Source organism: Python bivittatus, unplaced genomic scaffold, assembly GCF_059951505.1.
Source record: "Python bivittatus isolate LINGU-HERP-01145 unplaced genomic scaffold, Pbiv_v1 ctg000440_np1212, whole genome shotgun sequence".
Lineage (NCBI taxonomy): Eukaryota > Metazoa > Chordata > Lepidosauria > Squamata > Pythonidae > Python > Python bivittatus.
Window position 1 is genome coordinate 2,823,209 of NW_028277063.1, and position 21,436 is coordinate 2,844,644.

General features: G+C 44.1%; 1 protein-coding gene across 11 annotated transcripts; it reads left to right on the forward strand.

The window, feature by feature from the left end:
* The first annotated feature begins 1,651 nt into the window (after window positions 1-1,651).
* Window positions 1,652-20,275, forward strand: CCDC106 (coiled-coil domain containing 106). Of its 11 annotated transcripts, none has more exons than XM_025169601.2 (7): window positions 1,652-1,797; window positions 5,928-6,005; window positions 7,078-7,183; window positions 13,790-13,912; window positions 15,392-15,568; window positions 16,427-16,627; window positions 18,274-20,275. In XM_025169601.2, the coding sequence occupies exons 3-7, from the start codon at window positions 7,114-7,116 to the stop codon at window positions 18,684-18,686; spliced, it is 984 nt and encodes a 327-aa protein (XP_025025369.1). In that variant the 5' UTR covers window positions 1,652-1,797; window positions 5,928-6,005; window positions 7,078-7,113; the 3' UTR covers window positions 18,687-20,275. The 11 variants fall into 11 exon arrangements, with proteins under 11 accessions (XP_025025369.1, XP_087998772.1, XP_087998771.1 ...); XM_025169598.2 differs by having other exon boundaries at window positions 1,666-1,797; window positions 4,156-6,005; XM_025169599.2 differs by having other exon boundaries at window positions 1,668-4,290.
* The last annotated feature ends 1,161 nt before the right edge of the window (window positions 20,276-21,436 follow it).

Below are 21,436 nucleotides of genomic sequence, written 5' to 3' on the forward strand. Positions count from 1 at the left end.
CCACGGAGCCAGGTCCCCTGGGAGTCTCCATCTTTAAATGGAAAATGGGAATCTGCTTTAGCTTGTACTTAACCCATTTAGTCAACTTCTGAAACTTCCAAGTTTGTCATACCTGAAGTAAGGATGTTTGTGCCCTAAACGGTTTCCTCTCTGCTGGACAGAGAATAATTATGTACAAATTCTGTCTTATGGATGTATTTTTTAAATTAATTTGGGGGATCAGAATCACGTAAGCAATGGTGTTCCCTGTGGCACTCTATGGAAGTGAAAGTTTGATTTCAATAAGCTGGATAGGAAGACTATTGACACTTTTGAACGTTGGTGTTGGAGAAGATTCCTGAGAATACCATGGACAGCCAAGGAAACAAACAAATGGATCATTGATCAAATCAACCCAGGCACAAATGACCAGGCTCCAACTATCCTACTTCATACAACATTAAGTGAAGACTTAGTTCTCTAGAGAAGACTCTAATGCTGGGAAAGGTAGAAGGAAAGAGAAGAAGAGGACGACCAGCAGCAAGGTGGATGGACTCAGTTACAGTGTCGATGGGTGCACCATTAGAAGACTTGAAAGACCAGGTCAGGGATAGATTGTCATGGAGGAAATCTATCTATGTGGCCACTAAGAGTTGACAACAAGTTGATGGGACATAATCAATCAATCAATCAATCAATCAATCAATCAATCATGTTAGGCAATGAGATAGTAGAAGGAAATGTGATTTGATTTACATAAAAAAATGCTCCACCACTTTTTAAATTCTTACTATTGATTTTGAATCCTAACCATTAGGTCCAGTTCCACCCTACTAGGCATTGCCCTTTCATTTACCACATTATGCTTTTTAGCTCCCAGACTCTGTTCTTTGTCACAGGCCAGGCAGTTTTACATAGCCATTGTTTTCTCTCTGGAAACTCATGTCTTCATCTTCAGATTCTTAATAATCCATGCATGGGAGATGGGAAGAGATACAGTCTCCGAGGGACTCTTGATCTGTATACTTATGCTGGGGAATGGGAGCAGGCCAAAGAAAGTGACCTCTGTGCTGTCTGGGCCTTTGGTGGCTTTCCTGAAACACAGTTAGTGGGAAGTTAAACAGATGAGGGCACTCTGCTGACCTTATCAGGGCTTGGAACAGAGATGGGCCTGGTTCCTACCTGGATGGGAGACTACCAGGTAATTCCAGGGCCGTATGCTATGCTGAGAAGTATAAAAGAACTCAGAAGGACAGGTCAAAGCATAACGACCAGCCCTGTAGCGTTGCCAAGAAAACTGCATGGCTGTCTCCCATTATCTTACTGGCTCAACTCCAAAAGAGACTTTACAATTAAAAAGCCGGATTGCAGGAAAGGAGGCTCTTCTTAGTGAGATTAAGATGGCTGGCCTTGGGGAGATTCACCCCAGGAGGCTGTTGCACACATGTCCTGCTTCTCTTGATTTCTGACAAGCTGAATGGATAAATGGATTCTGTGGAAAGTACAGTGCTGAGGTGAGGAGATCTACATTCCTAATGGCCCATTCACACATTCCAGGAGTCACTGGTACAATACTGGGCTTACGCGTACCAGGCGCTGGGTTCTGACCACCGCCGCAGACATGCCTGGGTTTCTTGCTTAGGTTTTACCCCCCTCCTTTCCCAGTTTAAGGCCGTTTTGCTCCTCCTCAGCCCCGCCTCTTCACGCCGCACTTTACAGGAGCTCCCCAGCGCCGATCGCTCGCTCGCTCGCTGGCTGGCTACCCGAAGCTCCGACTTGGGACGCTCCGCTGTGGATGCAGCCACCCGGGCAAGGAAGGTAAAAGTTGAGGCGGCGGGGGCTGGCAGGACCGGGCTGGCAGGTTCGCCCATCGCCAGGTCGATTTCCCTCGACGCTTTCTGCATCATCTCCGCCTCGAAGAAGCGGCGCGGGTTCCCTCGAGATCAGTTCGCAAAACATCCCGCGCCTGTCGCGCTCCAAGCGTCTGGGCGCACCGCCGGAGGCGCGCGGAGGTCCTTTGGCGTCTCCAAAGTCCTGGCTGCGCGTCAGCACCGAGATTTGGGGAGGGGGCGAGGAAAGAAGGGAGGGCTTCTTCATCGCAGGGCAACAGCCGGGGCCATTTTGGAGTAGTGGTAATGGACTCTGGATTTTCTTTGCCAAAGGCCCGATTTAATTGAGAGGGGGAAATGGGAGTGTTGCTATGGATTCGCCCGCCCAGGGCCCTTGATTGGCATCGTCAAGCCGCACCAGGAGTTTGCTGGTATCGAAGGGGATGCAGAGTCGGGAGCAGGGGGCTGTAAGGAAGGTGGGTTAATTTGGGGCTGAGCGAAGAGAAAAGAGGAGGCAGACTAGGCATTAGTTAAGGACTAACTCTGAGGCAGCAGGTTGAGGGGGAAGCGGAATGGATTTGAAGGGGAAGGTAGGAGGTGTGTTGATGCTAAGCGTGAGGCATGAATTAACAAAGTCCTCTGTAGGGCTTGAAGAAGAGGCTGGACTAAGACATTTTGGTGCACCCTAGAGACTCACAGGTATGCTCCAAGACCCCTTGGTACGTCCCAGATGATGTTGAAAAATAACTTTGACTCCAGTCAGTTTCACTAGGATCTGCAAAACTGCCCTCTCCCCCCCCTCCCCATTGCTTGCTTTTGAGTTTTAGATTGACATCCTGGAATGCCAGGCATGTGCAGTGGGGAAGCGATAGCTTGGAAAAGGGGAAACAGTCAGAAGTCCCCTAATTTGATTTATTCACTGTCTTTTTATGCTACACCTTTTCATTTATATAGAGCAACGTTACAATGCTTTCAGAAAAAAAAGAAACAACTGGTGGTATATTTTGACTGTTTTGCTTCATTTGGAAGTTACTAATGGCAACTAAATCTATATCCATCAATGAATGGTTATTTATATGTGATAAATTGTGAAGGCATTGTCAATACAGGGCATAGCAAATGACGAATTACATATCACTAAGCCAAAATCTAACAAGCATTGTTGGGACCCAACATAATGTGTAAATGTAGCCATTCAGTGGTGGAATGTTGGTAACAAATCAAGGGTCGTGTTTTGGAGAAAGTCACAGTTCTGCTAGGAACTGTGTTCCTTTTCACCTCTTTTGAGCATAGTAGTAACCATGCATCAGAGAGAAATGGATCCCAGTCAAGTGACTGATTGCCAATAGATTGGGAGTAGCAGGTTCATGCAGAAATACACTTCTGAGATTTTATGGTGCTATAAAGATTTGCGTACAGTAGTATATTTTCCTTGGTGTTTAGATTACTTCTATACATTAATGTATAACAACATTTTACAACCACCCCCCATATAGTAGCCCAGTACTGTATTAACTACCGATTAGAACTAACCAAAATATGTTGTGAGTTATGAAAGGGGATGTGGAAATGGGTCACAGTTTATTTAGTACAGTATATGGATGATTTAAGAATAATGGGGAATGGGATGCAGCAGCCTTTCCCAACCTGATGCCTTCAAGATGTGCTGGATGACAACTCCCTGAGTATACATCATAGGGACACATCCAACACATCTGGAAGGCATCAGGCTGGGGAAGGCTGAAATACAGTGCAGAGTCTGTGTAAAATAAACCTAAACCAGTTTAAGATTAGTGGGGCAGGAGAAGGACAGGAGCGGGATGTAAGAATGGAAGTATAATTGAAAGCATGCTATCGATTATAGAAACTGATGGTTGGATTAGGACATGGCAGAACTTCCATGCAAGTAAAAAAATGTGGAAGTGTTAGAATGTCAGGTTCTTGGGCCTTTAGGATTTCACGTCCTGATCCTGCTATCTCTCGTATAGAGTAAGTAATACCTGAGAAGTTTGTTGACAGGGTCACGACTGGGTTGGTTCACATGTTGTGCTAAGCTGTCTGGGTTTGATTTATTGCAAGATATGCACCCTGATGATTGTGGCTCATTCAAGAGACCAACAATCATGGCATAGCTTAGCACAGTAGGGGAACCCTGTCAATGGTAGGGAAATGAGTAATGCTAAAGTTTAATGTTTTTGTGCAAAGGAAGAAAGGGGGTGGAGAAAGAGACCTTAAGTGTCTGCCTCCATTGGATTCTTCCCTTTCACCACAAGACATCTATCACAACACAACCCTCTGAGAATAACTCAAATAGGAGTACCTATTTCAACAATTCTGCCCTCTCTAGGTCCATCTGTCACCAGCTATTCTGTTGGAATGATCGTGATACCTTGTTGTATATTGATGTTGTTCCTTCAAGGGGAGATTCAAAAATACGTTTTTTTACTTCTCAGTCACCTGGAAAGAATTTGTATCTAGAAAGGTAGGATATAAATATCTGTAATTCGTAAATACATATTGTATTGGGGTGGTAGGTGCTGACAGGTACAGGCAGATGGACCAGCTTTCTAGAGATGTTTCTGGTTCCTGGAATGGAACCAGAAAACGTGCCTGCAGATTACAATGATTAAAAATAAAATCAGCTTCACCCTCCTTGCATTCCTCTGTATGAAATACCTTGGCAGGGAGCCAGTTGTAGTTATGTGAGATTTCCACAATAAGGCATTTATTTTTTTTTCCTGCCCAGTTCTCTCTGTTAAAAAGAGTAGAGATTCAGCAATAGATGAACCATTGTTTAGATCAACCTTCCCCAACTTGCTGTTCTTCAGAGGCACTCCCATAATTATGGTAGTTGAATAAAACCCACCTGGAGTGCACCAGACTGGGAAAGTCTGGTTTATAGGGTTCCATTTATTTTTGGCAAAGAAGAGGAGGGGTGTGGGTGTAAGATATGAATAACAAATTATTTTGGGAGAAGGAAGACAGTTGATCAGTCAGTTATTGATTGATTCAGATTGAAGGGCTAAATAAAAAATTGATGTTCAGCCTGGTAAGGCACAGTTTTAAAAAGAGCAAAGGAAATGGTTTGTTTCATTGTGAAATTTAATCTCCGGGGACTTCAGTCTTAAAGGAGTCGAAGCAACATGCACAGGTTTATTGTGAGTGATGCAAAATTGGCCTCTGTGATTGAGACTGAGAGGACTATGTAAACATTTATATTGGCAATAGCACAATGGGTAGGTAATTATATGGCATTACATTGTTCTGTCCTCAGGACAAGCAAGTGAAGTTTTATGCCAACCTCCAGCCATTATTTTTTAAATGCCTGGTTGGCAAACTATTTCTATATTGTTGCCAAGACAACAACATGGATATGACCATTGGGTTCTTGGTGTTCTCTGAGCTTGGTTGCTTTTCTGCAGACATTTTGTTCCAGGCCAGGTAACTTCCTCAGTGCATGCCAACAGTCCAACCCTAAGCTACATAAATTTTCTACAGTACTATTGGATGTGTCCATGTGGTCACCAGAAATCAAGCCCTTTATTATCTTTTCTGCAGGAAAGTCAGGTTTCCAGCCCTAATTAATTTTATTTTTTTTGTTGCGAGGCCGAATTAATTTTTGTTCCCTCTTTCTTTCTTAAAGGTATATTTGCTATCCCTCTTTCCTCCACCCCTGCCCCCCAGGAAAGGTTCATTTGACTCAGCTACCCACTTTGAATTAAATCATATTATATTTCAGGAAACTTGGAAGAGGTTCACTCCGACAACATTACAAGTGGAGAGGGAGGCATTGAACTGATCTTTGATTGTGTTTTGTTTTCAAAATATTCGTAGTCTTTCATCACTTAAGGCTTTAAAATCAAGAGACAAATTCCATGCGTGAATGAGCCATTACAGAAGAAATGCCATCTTTCATGGAATAGTCAATTGCTTCAGACATCACTAATTTTTAAACACTACCTTTGGGCGTAAGTAAATTCCTGTACTAAAAAGCTCGTGGAAGCAGAGTCATAGTTCCTATATAGTTATTTTGAAAGATGTTGCCATCCACCTGACATAGACTATATCAGTTTCTGGGAATTGTTCTCCAAACTTACTAAATTTCTCTTTTGCCTTCAGTCAGGTGTTTGAAGTTATTTCCAGGAAGCAAGTAGCTGTGTGAAGGATTTTGGATCTCCAACTATTACCCTGGCTCAGGTAGAGATTTTGTTATAATAGAAAAGATACCTGGGAATCTAGGATCCTGTAGCAAATGTGTGACTGTGTGTGGACAATGAGGAGGCCCCAGAACAGACCTCCACTGAGCATAAAACTCCCAAGCTGAGTTTGAGCCAGTGACTGATTGGGTTCCCCTCTTATCTTCAAACCAGAATGAAGCACACCACAGGAACATGATGTGCGAGGTTGGCCATTGTCTAAACTATCCCACACAGTGGTGGAGAAGTTAAAATGGAAATTGTGTATGTGTGAACTATGCCCACTGTGTTGAGCTCAATGAAGGAATGGTGTAAAAAACAATAAATAAAGCAGAACTCTCTAAAGATTTTTTGGAGAGGTCTGCTATAAAGCTTAACTTGTTCTACGGCTCTTTATGTAATGTAGTTTTAAAGACCAGTCTCTGGGCATTTGCAAAATGCCTTCTTCTCATCCTCTCCTGCCTCAGATTAACTGTATTCTGCTGCCATATTCAGGGATCTTGAAATCTGAGGGTATGGACCAAACCCAGATTTAAACCACTCTCTTTGGGGGGGGGGGGGAGATTCTGCAGATGATGTTGGCCTCCATGTATTAGCCTCAGCAGTATGTGAATTGCCTAGAATTGATGGGAATTATAGTCTAAGAACAAATGGAAGGCCCCAGATTTTCCAATCCCTATTTTAGTAACTCAACAGTAGTTGTAGGAATTGGGGAATGGGTGTCCTGTTAGGGAATTACAGCAGCTTCTCTGTTCAGAAGGAAGCATAGGCCTCTTTGTTTCAGGCCTTCAGTTCTGTCGTTGCTGCTGTTTCAATGAAAGGTTGTCCCAGGCATTTTCCTCTCCCATATGTGCAGTTCTGATCTTAAAAAATGTTAGATCAACAGTTATGAAAGGCAGCCTTTTAGGATTTCCTGAAAGAGGCACCTGTGGTAGCTGAGGAGTCTTGTTGAAAGGAGACCTTCATTTGGAGTTGACTTGGAAGGAAATCTAGACCAGAAGTTTGTAAAATGGGGAAAGTGGGGGGGATGTGTGATCCATAGGCCTAGTTATAGCTTCCATCCTGTCCTCTAGGTTGGAAATATCCATCTCACTCGGGGAGGGAGGACGATGAATGAAAGTAACCACCACCAGCGAGCAAGTGTAGGTAGGGGTCGTCGTGGAGCTGGAGCAAAGCAAGGTGTGTATGTTGGCTGGGAATGAGGTGGATTGCCCTGGGCCTGAGGCAAAGAGGGTTCATCCATAGTCCTCTTAATCATACAGTAATGGTTTAGAGGCAGACACAAGTTAGCTAGCTTTGCATTTTACTGAAATCAAGATGAAAATCCGAATCCAACCCACTGATTGTGTTCACATGTTACACTAAATCAAATCAAACAAATCCATTTATGGCTTCTGCATAGCCTCATTAGATAATTGTGAAGCTCCTAATAAGAATATTGACTGCACTCACACATCATGATGAGCCATGATTGGCTTAATCATAGTTTGGGTAAACTACAGTTGGCTGAGTTCCCATCATACTAACCCCTTAACCATAATTTACAAGCTACATGTGGGAATCAGCCTCTCTGGCTTGCAAACCATGCTTTATCACTTAGTATAATGAAGGAACCTGGACAAAAGTTGTTTGTTAAGAAATGAGCATCTATATGGGAAATACAGATTTCATACCATATGAAATCATATGACCAGTTCATATGTGTTGCAAGGAACATTCAAAAGATTTCTGATCAGGAGAATTTCTAAACTTAAAGATTCTAAAAATAGCATCTGTATAATGACAATTCTTCACTTTTGTGGTAAAATCTCATATCACCATCATACATATAGAGTTATAAATCGGGATATACTGTAGAGGAAATGATAAAGTACCACCACTTCCATATAATTTGCTTATATTATCAGAATTCTTGAAATATTAACATAAACCTCAGGTATCCTATTCATACATGCTGTACAGATATGTTACTCACATGCTGTATATCTTATTTATTTATTTGATTGATTGGTTGATTGATTGATATGGCTGCCCATCTTAAACAACTCTGGGCAGCTGACAACAATGGTAAAACCATTAATTATAAAGCAACCTTAAAACAATGAAACAAAATGTAAAATGATCAAACACAAAAACCCCGCACCTTAATCATCCCCTTAGAATGCCCTGCAGCAAGCTCCAATTACCCTAATTCCATTCTTTCTATTTTATTCTATCCTATCCCAGTGCCTCAGTAAAAAGCCATGTCTTGATGGCCTTCCGAAAGGCTAAAAGAATGAAGGCCTGCCGAATTGCTGGGGGGAGGGTGTTCCATAAGGTAGGGACAGCCATGGAAAAGGCACGGTTCCAAGGTCCCACTAGGCGGCAGGATTTCAGGGAAGGGAACTGGAGCTTGCCTACTGTCAGGTTCAGCCCAAAGAACTCCACGAGACAGTACAGGTAGCTTTTATTAGCTTTCAACCACAAGACAGAATCTCGCCAGACTGAATCTAAACTTCCCAAGCCAGCAAGCAAACACCACGAATTCCTTAGGGTTGTGCCAGTCTCATCCTCTTAACCTTCCCACACTCCTGCTGGGGGCTAAGGAAATGCTTATCTCCCCGAGCGCGGCCTTCACCAAACCATTCCATCACATCTACCCTATCTGATCTAGTGGGATAGGCAGATACAGATAGTCCTCAACTTACAACCATTTATTTAACGACTGTTCAAAGTTACGACTGCACTGAAAAAGTGACTTACGACTGGTCCTCGCACTTACCTGTATCCCCACAGTTGTTGTTAAGCATCCCCGCAGTCATGTGATCAGACTTTTTTGGCACTTGGCAACTGGCATGTATTTACGATGGTTGCAGCGTCCCAGGGTCACGTGATCGCCATTTGCAACCTTCCCAGGGGGCTTCCAACAAGCAAAGTCAATAGGGGAAGCCAGATTCGCTTAATGACCATATGATTTGTTTAACAACCACAGTGATTTGCTTAACAACCATGGCAAAAAATTGTATAATTGGGTGTGACTCACTTAATGACCATATTGCTTAGCGACAGAAGTTCTGGTCCCAATTGTGGTCGTAAGTTGAGGACTACCTGTATTCTGAGGGAGAGATGGTCCCACAAATAACCAGGTCCCATGCTAACCAGCACCTTGAATTGCACCCAGAAGGAAACTGGGAGCCACTGCAACTTGCGCAAGAGGTGTAACATGGGCGAATGAACACCCAATATTGTGCACGCCACTGCATTCTGGACCAGTTGTAACTTCCAAGTGGTCTTCAAGGGCAGCCCCATGTAAAGCGCATTGCAGTAATCCAAATGGGAAATACTGTAACTAAGGCGTGAGTGACTATGAGCAAGGCTTTTCAGTCCAGGAAAGGGCACAATTGGCACACAAGGCAGATCTGTGCAAAGGCCCCCCTAGTCACAGCTGCCACCTGCTCGTCAAGCAGGAGCCATGTCCAGGAGGACCTCCAAATTGTGCACCAGCTCGGTCTGGGGGAGTGTAACCTGGACCAGAGTCAAAGATTACAAGTCACTAGACCTTGGGGGCCAAAAACTCAGAGCTGCTCTGTCTTGCCAGGGTTGAGCTGAAGTCAGTTCATCCCCATCCAGACCTATACAGGCACTTGAACACCACAACAGCATCGCCTGCCTGGCCAGGATTAGAGATATATTTATTTTTTATTTTATTTATTTATTTATATATCAAATTTGTCACCGCCCATCTCATTGAAATGACTCTGGGTGGTTTACAAAACAGTTAAAATCAATTAAAATTACAATACAATACATTACAATAATATATCAATTAAAATTTCTCTCTCTCTCTCTCTCTCTCTCTCTCTCTCTCTCCCTCTCTCTCTCTCTATATATATATAAATAAACAAACAAACAAACAAATAAATAATTGGGTATCATCAGTGTACTGATGATACTGTAACCCGTGCCATCAAATGACCTTAGCCAGGTTTCATGTAGATGTTAAAGAGCAGAGGGGAGAGACCCGAGCCCTGAGGCACCCCACACTGCAGGGGCCTAGGGCTTGACCTCTCCTTGCCCACCAACACAACTGGAACTGGCCATGGAGAAAGGAGAACCACCGCAAAATGGTGCCTCCCACTCCCAACCCCCAGACCCAGCCCAGAAGGATACCATGGTTGATGGTATTGAAGGCTGCCGAGAGATCCAGGAGAGCCAGGACAGTTGCACCACCCCCTTCCCAAGCCCTCCAAAGGTCATCAGCAAGTGCGATCAACGCTGTCTCAGTGCTATATCCTGGTCTGAACCCAGACTGAAAAGGTCCAGATAATCCGCTTCATCCAGGGCCCTCTGAAGCTGCGTGTCAACCACCTCTCAACAACCTTCTCCCAAAAAGGGAAGGTTGGAGAGTGGATGAAACTTGCCTGGGTCCAAGGATGGCCTCTTGAGAAGGGGGCACACCACCGCTTCCTTCAAGGCAGACAGTACCACCCCCTCCCACAAAGAGGCTTTAACCACTGCTTGGACCCGGCAAATGCCACCTCCCAGGAGGCCTTAACCAACCAGGAGGGGCATGGGTCCAGGACACAGGTGGCCAAGCTCACAGCCATGAGGACCCTGTCCACTTCCCCAAGATCAACTGGCTTAAACTCCTCCCAGATATGAGGGCTCAAACGTGGATCTGCCCAGTCAGAGCCCAACTCCGAGTGAAGTTGAGTGACTTTATATCTGATAGATCCCGAGAATATTCCTCATAGCAGCCCTGCAGGAACTCCCAGGCTCCTCCTTACCCAGGAGGGACCCGGTCACCCGAAACAGGGCTGCTGAACGGCTACCTGCAGATGCAATAAGAGTGGAGAAGTAAGTATGCTTTGCCACCCTTATTGCCACAAGGTAAGTCCTAATAGAGGATCTTACCTGTGTGGTTGGTTGGCTTCACTCTTCATCTTGTTCCAGTGGCGCTCTAGATGTCTCTTGTGTTGCTTCATCTCTCGGAGCTGCTTGGTAAACCATGGCGCTCTAAGAGATCTGCGTGCACAGAGAGTCCACACAGGTGCAATTCGGTCCATCGCTCCCGTTGCTTCTCACTCCAAGCATCAGTTGAACTGCCTGCCAGAGCTTCAGGAAGAACCCCACGTTCCTTCTGAAACTGCACTGGTTCCATCAGGCACCTGGGGTGGGACGACCTAATAGGCCCCACCTCCCTGCGGTGAGGGACAGCTGCTGAGAACTTTAGGGCCAACAGGGATTGGTCTGTCCATGGCATGGGGCTGATGTTAACACCCCCCAAATCCAGATCACAACGCCACTGCCCCAAGGCAAACACCAGATCCAGTGTATGGCTCCCTGCTGTGTGAGTTGGGCCATGAATAAGTTGAACCAGGTCCATGGCTGCCATGGTGACCATGAACTCCTGTGCTGCCTCAGATCCCGGGCCCAAAGATGACAGGTTGAAATCCCCCAGAACCATAAGCCTGGGGAACTCCACCGCCAGCTCAGACACAGAGTCCAGGAGCACAGGCAGGCGTGCAGCTACACTGCAGGGAGGAAGGTAAATGAGCAGCAATCCCCCCTGACCCCCTATGGCCCAGCCTCACAAAAAAGGGTCTCATATCCGGTGATGTCTGGGGCAGAGCCTGTGGAGGCCACCAGAAACTCACGAATAACAACAACCATACTCCCATCCCTGCCCTGGAGTTGTGGTTAATGCCACACTTGTAACCCAGGAGGGCACATTTCAGAGAGGGGACCCCTCCCATCAGTGCCCAGCCAGGTCTCAGTGATACAAGCCAGGTCGGCTCTCCTGTCCAATCAGATCGTGGATGAGGTGAGCTTTATTGCAGGCCGACCTGGCATTCAGCAGCAGCAGCAGCCGGAGTCCAGAGCCACCAAAGCTCTGGAAAGCAGGTCCTGGGGCTGAGCCCAAGGGGCCAGAACGCAGTACTGGTATTAAACAACAGGGCCACCTTCCCTGAGAGTGGCCCACCTCCTGTCTCCTGCTGTACCTCCCCATGCCCATCACCACTGCAATGCCCTCCGCCACCATCTCCCCTCTCTCCCTATCTGGGTCCCCTTCCCCCCAGCCTCCCATCCCCAAGGCACCGGGAGCCATCTACATCCAACCTAAACAATCTGGACAGACAGGCTCCGTTCAGGTTCTGGTGCTTCTGTAACACGCTCAGCGCCTCCACCCTAGCAGGCCCTCCATCCAAGCACCTCATCCAAACCTTCCTTCACACAACTCTCCAGCACCCCAAACCAAACCTTCCTCTTTCACCCCCTACCTCCCCACCCACCCCCGCTCTCACCCAGGCAGCAAAGTCACCCCCCCAAAGGCAGTGGGTGGCCGCACCCCCAGCCCACCCCCGTCTCTCACACGAGGGGAGCAAGAAGGCCCCAGCCACACCCAGCCCCCATTCCAACTACCAAACCCTATAAAAGTTCCTGGTCCATACAAATGTCCTTAATCCGGGTGTCAGCAACTTCAGCCCCAAGTCCTCCCAGACAGGCGAGGGAATCCACTGAAATGGCTGCTGTGCTGTGTGGCCGCTTGCGCAGCAGCTGCAGAACGCAAGGCAGCTTCTCCACCGGTCTCCTGCTGCCACAGACCGCCTGGCCCTCTGAGCCCTCCACTCCACCAGGGGCTCCAGCAGCCAGGAGCCGCCACCACTTCCTCATCCTGTGCCGGTCCAGCCTGTCTTTATATTCTCTGTGGCGGCAGACTCAAGATGGAGGACAGGGGCTAAGCCATTAGTCTGTTGGCACTTGCTCTGCCATGCTGCCGTGTCCTCCGGAGTCCATTCTGCGCCACCCATCAGCTGGAGTAAAGGCAGCTGATCCACAGCGCCACTGAGCTCCGCTGCCTGCTGCCTACTCCCCAGGGAGCCTCCGCAGTGGAGGGGTTGCTGCCCAACGCAGTCCCACTCGGCTGCTGCCCTGGGAGATGTCAACAGGGCTCCACCGGCCCTTTCCAGCCCCTTGGTCTGCTGCCGCCACGCCATCTGCCTCCGTTGCTTCCCATTCCTCCTGCTGCCCCAGATAACTGGTACTAACGTTGCTGGCCACCCACTGAACCAATCAGGACCGCCAAACACCTCCACGCATCATCCACATCATCCTCAAAATTCCCAGCAAAGTGAGTCTACCAAACAGGCATCCACCTCTGTGCCATGATGGAAAAAAACCCAACAAAACACTGTGACATTCCTTTTGAAAATATGCGGTTGTAAAAATGTGTGTAATATGAAATCTTGTTCACGATAACTTTTTCAAATGAAGTGATACATACCAGCGGTGGAAGAAAATCTAACAGGACAAGATTCAGATGTAGGGTATAGTTTCCTGTTCTACTGCTTCTTCATTTGCTACAACACAAGCAAACTAAATGTGTAGTTGAGCATGCTATACAAGTCCAATGAGCATGGACTGTTATTACACAGTAGTATTTCCTATGCTTTATTTTCTTGCCAGTGGAATTGTCTTTTTTATTTAGCTGTCAGTGAAAATCTTTAACCAGGAATATTTTTGTTTGCCTCAGTTTAGGACTTCATGAACTATGGTGCGTCCAAACAACATTATGCTCTAGTTCACACACCTTGCTAAGCCATAATATTGTTTGCTTGGTTTGAGTGTTATATGAACCTGTTATTGAGATTTGTAAACTGTGCCCTAACCTATTATGTAAACCAGGTCCCATGTGATATATTGAATAGACTGTAGTTGAACAAATCATGGTTTAGTATGATGTTGAACCCTGTGTGTTCCAGAATTCTTACATTTCTTCTCCTCCCCCCATATTTATATTTACAGTGAAAGAGAATAATGAAACTTATGAACTATCCATACCTTTGGATGAACCATGCCAAATGGAGTCTCAGACGCAAACTCACCAACAGTTATATTATGGTCTGAGCGCCCCAGAAAATTTTGATGGTGAGAAACAATGTCACCTTCCCCTTGAAAGCATCTAAACATCCTTTAACTGTTTCCCTGGATCATGTAGGCAGAGGGCATCAAGGCAATCCATTTAAGCCATTGGGAACAGGAATGTGCTCTTCTGTTTCTTACCTGATTATGACAACAACTCTGGAAAAATGCTGAGAAAAATGACAGTTACCACCATGGAAATTGCAGTAGAAAAGGGTACTGGTGTATCTTGGGACTAAGGCTGTGTAGCACTGAGGATTCAATCTCCAGAAAGTGTCTTGGAGTGGGTGAGAGCACAAAGGTAGCACTTATTTACAACAGCTTAAAGCAGCAGTGTCCTTTCCTGAGATTGAACCCAAGAACAGGTAGTCCTCACTTAATGACTGCCCTGTTTAGGGACCATTCAAAGTTATGGTGCTGAAAAAGTAACTTTATGACTGGTCCTCGCACTTACGACTGTTGCAGTGTCCCCATGGTCACATGGTTGAGATTTGGGCACTTCGCAACCAGCGGGTGCTTATGACCATCACAGCGTCCCGTGGTCATATGATTGCCATTTGTGCATTTCACAGCCAGCTTCCAACAAACAGAGTCAATGGAGAAGCCAGCAGTAAAATCACATGTCGCAGTCATGCAATGTCTCACTTAACAACCCACAGTGACTCACTTAATGACTGCAGCAGAAGCAAGGTTGTACAACTGTTGCAGTCATGTGATGTCTTGCTTAACAACCACATTGCTTAGCGACGGTTGTTAACCAAGGACTAGTTGTTACGCTGGTTGTTAACCAAGGACTAGTAATGCATAGCCCTAATAGATTCCTATAAACCCTGGGGTGGGGGGTGTTCTATATAATCCTCGCAACAGTGAGAGACTGTAGTTTCCTAGCAGAGCATGTGCTTTGTAGGCAGAAATTTGTACAACAGACTAGGCTGCAATGTGGTTGGCTATTTTGTGGCTCAGGCAAACATTGCCCTTATCTGACCTATTAGAAAGACGTTTCTTATCAGGAATAGTCAGGGGATCTCTGTAGACTGCCTGCATTAATTCTGCATTTCAGTATAACATGGAAAAGTAGCTTTGGATAATTTTTCTCAATAAATAAATGAACAAGTATAATGTTTTTGACTCATTTGTTTAACTGGGTTCTCTTTATCTAGTTTTAGGACTTGTGTGAAGAACAGATCATGTTTTAGGTCGTATTTATGGAGAAATACTAAAAATTCAAAAGGGTTCACAAACTCTAAGCACTGTTGTACTATACCCAAACAAATCAGCCACATTATGGCTTAACCTGGTGCCCTGATTCACAGTGCACTCTAAGAGAATGATTGGATTTCCCCACAATATGCTGAATTAGAAACTGCTGAACTGTTTTAGCCTAGCCTAGAGTTTTGCACAAACCCAACCACTAGGTTTTTAAACTACTCAGTTCAGCATGTTGTATGAATGGAGCCCCTGTAATTTCCTCTCATTGTGTCTTAGAAGTTCCCGAGATGCCATCTCCTTCATTGACCCTGGTGACCAATATGAGGACCCAGTTACATATGGCATTGGAAAGGAACTCTTGGTTGCAGAAGCGAATTGAGGACCTGGAAGAAGAACGAGATTTCTTGCGCTGCCAGCTGGACAAATTCATCTCTTCAGCCCGCCTGGACGCTGGTACATATTCTGAAGGCTAATGGAGTGGTTTTACAGGGCTAGCGGAAAGCACTCTATTGGAAAGAAGAATAATCTAGAAAAAGGGGGAGGAGAATAGGTGCTATGACACTTTGGCTGTTAAGAGAAAGGGGAGAGCAAATTTCCTGAGGGGGCTCAATTTCGAATAGGGATTGACCATTGGAATAGACAGTTTTGGCTTGAGGGCACATTCAGAATTTTGAGATCATGTGGTGGGCAACTCACAGAATGGTTCCCATGGAGGACTTGCTGATTCATAACATGATTTCCAGGGTGGACATAGCTAGTCAACTCACCTACAAGAAGTCAAAGCAGTTTCCTAAGCACTCTTGATAATCCCATTAAGTCCTATATGTGACTCCAGGGTATTCCTCCAAATAAATATAGGGGCTTTTGCTTGGCATGCCAGCTTCCTATCTATTTTTATATTAAAAAAAACACTTTAGTCAGATGCAGGATGGAATATTTGGGACATTAAGATTGGTGATTGGGGGAACTGTGGTCCCTGCAAACACTACATTGTCAGTCCTTGAATTAGAGTCAAGGAGAGGTTGTTGGAGATATAAATGAGGTTTCAGAACCTTCAGCCCTCTAGATGATGGGGATAATGTGCATTGTAGTTCAATCAGGAGCCATTCTGATTGGGATTGATAGACACTGAATTTAGCAGCATACTGTATGAAGAACCATAGGCTGATTATCCTTATTAGAATAAAAGTATCACATCTCGTAGTGCTCTGATTTGGGGGAAATTTAGCCTGGTAGCCAAAGTGAGTAGGCCTCTTGTTTCCCATCTCCCTCACCAAGTGGTGTGCTTAGCCTTTCGGTCTCCCAACCTAGATGATCACTGTTGCAACAAGCAGCTCCCACGGAGATCTGAGGTGTCAGAGAGCCGAAATGGGGACGTGACTGATGATGACAGCATGGGCTCCTGGTTGAGCACCAGCCCTGAAGAAGGAGGTTCTGTGGAACACAAGAAACCCAAAGCAGGAGTGAACCGGCGACGCTTTGCCAAGCCTAAAGTCCGGGAGAGGCAGAGAGGTGAGTACTGAGGCTGCAAAGGTTTGGAGTGCTGTGGCATTTTCTATTAGAAAAGTGGTTCCCAACCTTTTTTTTTTTTCTCATCAGACTCCCTTTCCATTGAAACTGTTTATCTTTCCCCACTTTAATAATGTTTAGCCTGGAACATGAATTCTGATGAAACCCTTCACATGGGTAAACAGTATTGTACTGTGCAATATAAATAAAATTAAAACCTTCATGTAATTAAATGAAAAGGCAATAAAAATTGAAATAGAAAATGTTTTATTGCAAACATCCACCAGCAGACAAATAAAAGGTAAGTGTATATTCAGTCAAATCTTCTGACTTTATGGTTAACAAAGATAATACTTACAAGCACTCATTATATTAACTAAGTTATATAGTTTTTACAATTGGTATGGTTTTAATCAGTGTTTTGATTTATACATTGAATATATCCCCATTTATGATTGTGAAGAAAGACTGGGAGCTTTGCAAAAGAGCATGTGTGTAATGTTGAACATGAAATAGGATTGCTTGTTTCTCAATGCCCCCTTACTGTCCCCTTAGCTTTTACTGCCCTCTTGAACTTGAAAATCATCTCTCAAGGATGGTACCTCCCCTGGAAGATGCTGCTCTAGTACAATGGCAGTGAAACACTGGAAAAGAAAACATATACAGGGGAAAATGTGTGAAGCAGCAAAGCACTTGATTACCAGTTGCTAGGGAATACATATGTATAGGTGTGAGGCTTAGTGTTCTCCTGTCCTATTTCTGGCTTTTCAGAAGCATCTCATTGGCTACTATGGGAACAATATCCTGAAACAGACCATTTTGATTTGATCCAGCAGAAACCTTACAGTATTATAATATAGATTTATGATATTATAGTATAGCTTTTTTTTTTTTTGAGGAAAAAAAGGAGGAGGTAGGAAGGAGAATCCTGAGTTTGAAAACAAGCATTTCTACAGCAACGATAGGCAATGAAGTGTCTTTGAGACATTTTACATTCCCAACAGCCTCAACCAGTATGGCCAGTTCAAGGGATTGTGGGAGCTTTCATTAAATGTCTGTAGGGGCTATCTAGTTGACAGGTATAGAAATACTGTATTTTGATTCATAGTTTCTCCAAATCTTCTCACACCAAAGCATCAAGTTGTGGTAAACAGCTATAATACTTCTCTTCTCTTCTCTTCTTTTTTTTTGACCCATCCCTAAACTACTCTCCACCATCCTATTTCCTACTATTTCTGGTCTTGGCAATTGTGATGTACACTTCTTGCTTCACTCTTTATTTCCTTCTTTTTGCAACCTATCTTCTCTGTCCCTGTCTTCATCTTTTCATATCTTCTGATGTTCTCAACTCCAAATGTATATTTTTTTAACCTGATCCCTGATTTATTTTCTGCCTTTTGCCTTTCTTGTGCTGCTGATGTATATGGCATGTTATAACCCTCATACATCATGTCCTTATCTGCTTCTCCATCCTAACTTGTCACTTTCTTGCCTTAATGGCACTTTTCATTTCTTTCATCTTGGCTTTCATGGTGTCTGGTGTTCATGAGGTGCTGTTCTTCTCTTTCTGCATTTTGCTCTTCAATTACATTGCTGTTTATCTCTACCCTCCATGGTATTGTCTACCTGAACCCAAATTCACTATACAGTCAAAGATGTGGATGGAGTGCTCTGCCGGTATAAGAAGATCCTCTACACTTTTCAGAAGCTGCAAAGCATGAGTCGGGCCTTTGAACATCACCGGGTGGACCGTAACACTGTGGCTTTGACCACACCCATAGCAGAGCTCCTTATTGTTGCTCCTGAAAAATTGGCTGAAGTGGGTGAGTTTGACCCATCTAAGGAACGTCTGCTTGAATATTCCCGACGATGTTTTATGGCACTGGATGATGAGACACTCAAGAAAGTCCAGGCCCTCAAGAAAAGCAAGCTTCTACTGCCCATCACCTACCGCTTCAAGCGGAAAACAGACTCTCCTGGCTCAGCAGCTGGCAATTCTGTCCCCTCTCCTGCGACACCACCCAAGCAACTTCTGCCAATTGCTGAATGCTACAAACGATGAATCCTCTCATGGAGCTGCTGCTGGAAGCTACTTTGCCAGCCCTTTGACCTCTCTTTCTCTGTACCTCCTCCTGCCCCATCCAGTATTCGCCAAACTCCCACAGTGTTCCCTTGGTTTTTTTATCCCTGTACACAGCCACCTTCCACCTTTTCCTAGGTTTAAATACTGAATGAAACCACTGTTTTCACAGGAAGAGCCAGTGTATCTTTATATAAAGGGCCCAGGAGTGCTCGCTTCCTTAGGATCATTACTTGATTATAGACTTGTCCATCTGTGCTTCCCCCTTTAAAGGCTTCCCCACAGCTACTGGGTTGCTTTCATTCTCCCTCCTTCCATCTGAGTGCTGGTAATATGGTCAGAGGAGAAACAATGGCAAAGGAGGAGTTAGTGGACATAATATGCCCCATCCCACAATAAATAGTATCATGGATAGATTGCTTGTGACTGTTGCAGAGGTAAGTTGGAACAGCTAACGATGTTACTGATGGTAACTATAGCCTTGCACATAAGATATAAGCCCACACATTTTCTTTAATAAACTCTTGTGCATATTAGTCATTTGGGGTACATCAAAAGACTGAAATAACAAGATAGCAATTACAAGTTTGCAAAAATATCCCCATGAGCATGAATAACAGTAGGTTAAGTAACAGTAACTTAAGTGGGGGGGGGGAGTTTGCCTCTAAGTTAGGGCCAAATCACCCTAACCAACAGAGAAGTCACTCACTCTGCCACCTCATTTCTCCACCCTTTCTAACCTGGAGGAGGGAAGGTGAAGTTGCATGATGCACTTCTGTAGCTTTACCTCTCATTGCTTGAAAACCTTTTATGTGTTTTCTGAGCTATTAGCAGGTGCTACTGGTACTGTATCAATTCCCTCTCTTGCTGCTATTGCAGTTGCCATTACTTCATTTTCACTACAGGTAGTCCCCGGGTTAAGAATGCCTGGGTTACAGATGACCCATAGTTAAGAACAGAGCCTATTGTAGCAAAATTCAAGTTAAATACACAATGATTTGAGTTAAATACACAATGGTTCAAATTCATTACACAATGTTTCTTATACAGTATCATACAATAATACTGTTCTGGCTTACATACAAATTCGACTTAAGGAGAGACCGTGGGAACGGAACTCATTCTTAAACTGGGGACTACCTGTGTAATCTTGCTAAGATTGGAGGAATTGCAGCATTGAGCTGCCTCTGCTTTCCTATTGTCTCCCAAAGATATTCTCACATCCTGTGGTCCTAGTACACCTCTTACCTCATAGTTTTGGGAGGTATTGCCTACTCCTTTTCCCTAGCTATTGTCCTACTCCTAGTCCCCAACTGGGTTTTTCTGCTGGCAATTTTATACTTTTTTTCCTCTCAGTATGTTAGTGAGGAAGTATGTTTGAATGCAAGGACTTGAATTGTACATTGCATTCCTTGAGGATGCTTCCTTTTTATTCAGTGTAATTAATGAACTGTTCCCACTGTGCCTGTAATTTCATTCACCCAATCCTTTTTCTGTGTTAAAAAAAAGAAATTAAAAAGAAAATATTAAAAAAACATTTTATTAAAACAGAATTTAAATTAAAGAGAACATTTTGGTATAACATTCTGCAATATGTATTTTTTACATAACCTTATGTAGCACATTGCAAAATGAGGTACACTTATAGCCTGTGAAAACAAATGTGTGAACTATTAGAGCGGAGAGATCCAGTTTCCTTCATTCTCTGAGAGTTCCTAGATTACATTTGGGCTTCTTCAGTTGGTTTTCCCTTGGTAAGATGGGAAAACTGGTTATTTTCCTACCTAGTTTAGATGTGTACGAGGATGGGATTTAAACAGTGTATAATAGGATGTATAACCTACCCCACTGTGACTTCAAAGTTTCCTAAAAGATAGGAAAAGTTGTTTAAAATTAGAGCACAGTAAGTTAGCAGAACTTCAAGTACAAGAGACAATTTGCAAATAAGTGTGGTTTATTAGAAAAAAGGAATACTCAGGTAACACTTCTGAGTTTATTAGAAGTTCATAAAGAAATGGGGAACATTCCAGGCTGATAAAACTCAACATGGAGAGGAAAGTATAACCTCCATAGCTTAATGGGAACATCCTCTTAAGAAAATATGCAGAGAATTGCATCATAAAATAGCACAGGGTGGTGCCATAGACAAAATTATGCTATGTTTGTCAGGGAAAGACTACAGGCTTTAGGAACATGTCTGCTCCCCTTCAAAAATTAAAAAAAAAACACAATTAACTGCCTGTATTAATTAGAAGGCAGGGTCCTTGTGAAATAGAAAATGCAGTGCACTTTATGGTAGAACAGTTGCTCTAGAAAGAATTCTATTTATGAATTAGATCCCTACACTACAAGTTTGGAAAGAGTACAAAAAGCTCAAAAGCTTTCATTGCCTACATCTTAACAGCTTTCCATACTTGTCTGTGTTCGTGATAAGCTTAAACAAGGCTATTCATGATTTAACTGAATGAACTCAAATTTTCTGGGTTCGCGTGACACTTGAATCTCACGCTACATGGATGGGGTTCATATAATGTATGTGATTGTGCGCCCTGCAAACGCAGCTCTCTCACATTTTCGTCTTTTTTAGCGCTTCAGTATACTATGTGAGCCCAGCATGTGAAATTATTCGCAGTTCAGTATATTTCGAAAATGAAAACAATGCTAATTCAACAAAATAAAACTACTCTCATTCTTCCGCTGTTCTGTACATCGACACCGAAAGATCAGCCATA

Excerpts from the sequence above, each read along its gene's own strand:
- CCDC106 (XM_025169601.2), top strand. The coding sequence starts at position 7,114 with ATGAATGAAAGTAACCACCACCAGCGAGCAAGTGTAGGTAGGGGTCGT. Across the intron at positions 15,569-16,426 it reads TTCAGCCCGCCTGGACGCTG|ATGATCACTGTTGCAACAAG; the intron begins GTACATATTCTG and ends CTCCCAACCTAG. Across the intron at positions 16,628-18,273 it reads AGTCCGGGAGAGGCAGAGAG|TCAAAGATGTGGATGGAGTG; the intron begins GTGAGTACTGAG and ends TTCACTATACAG.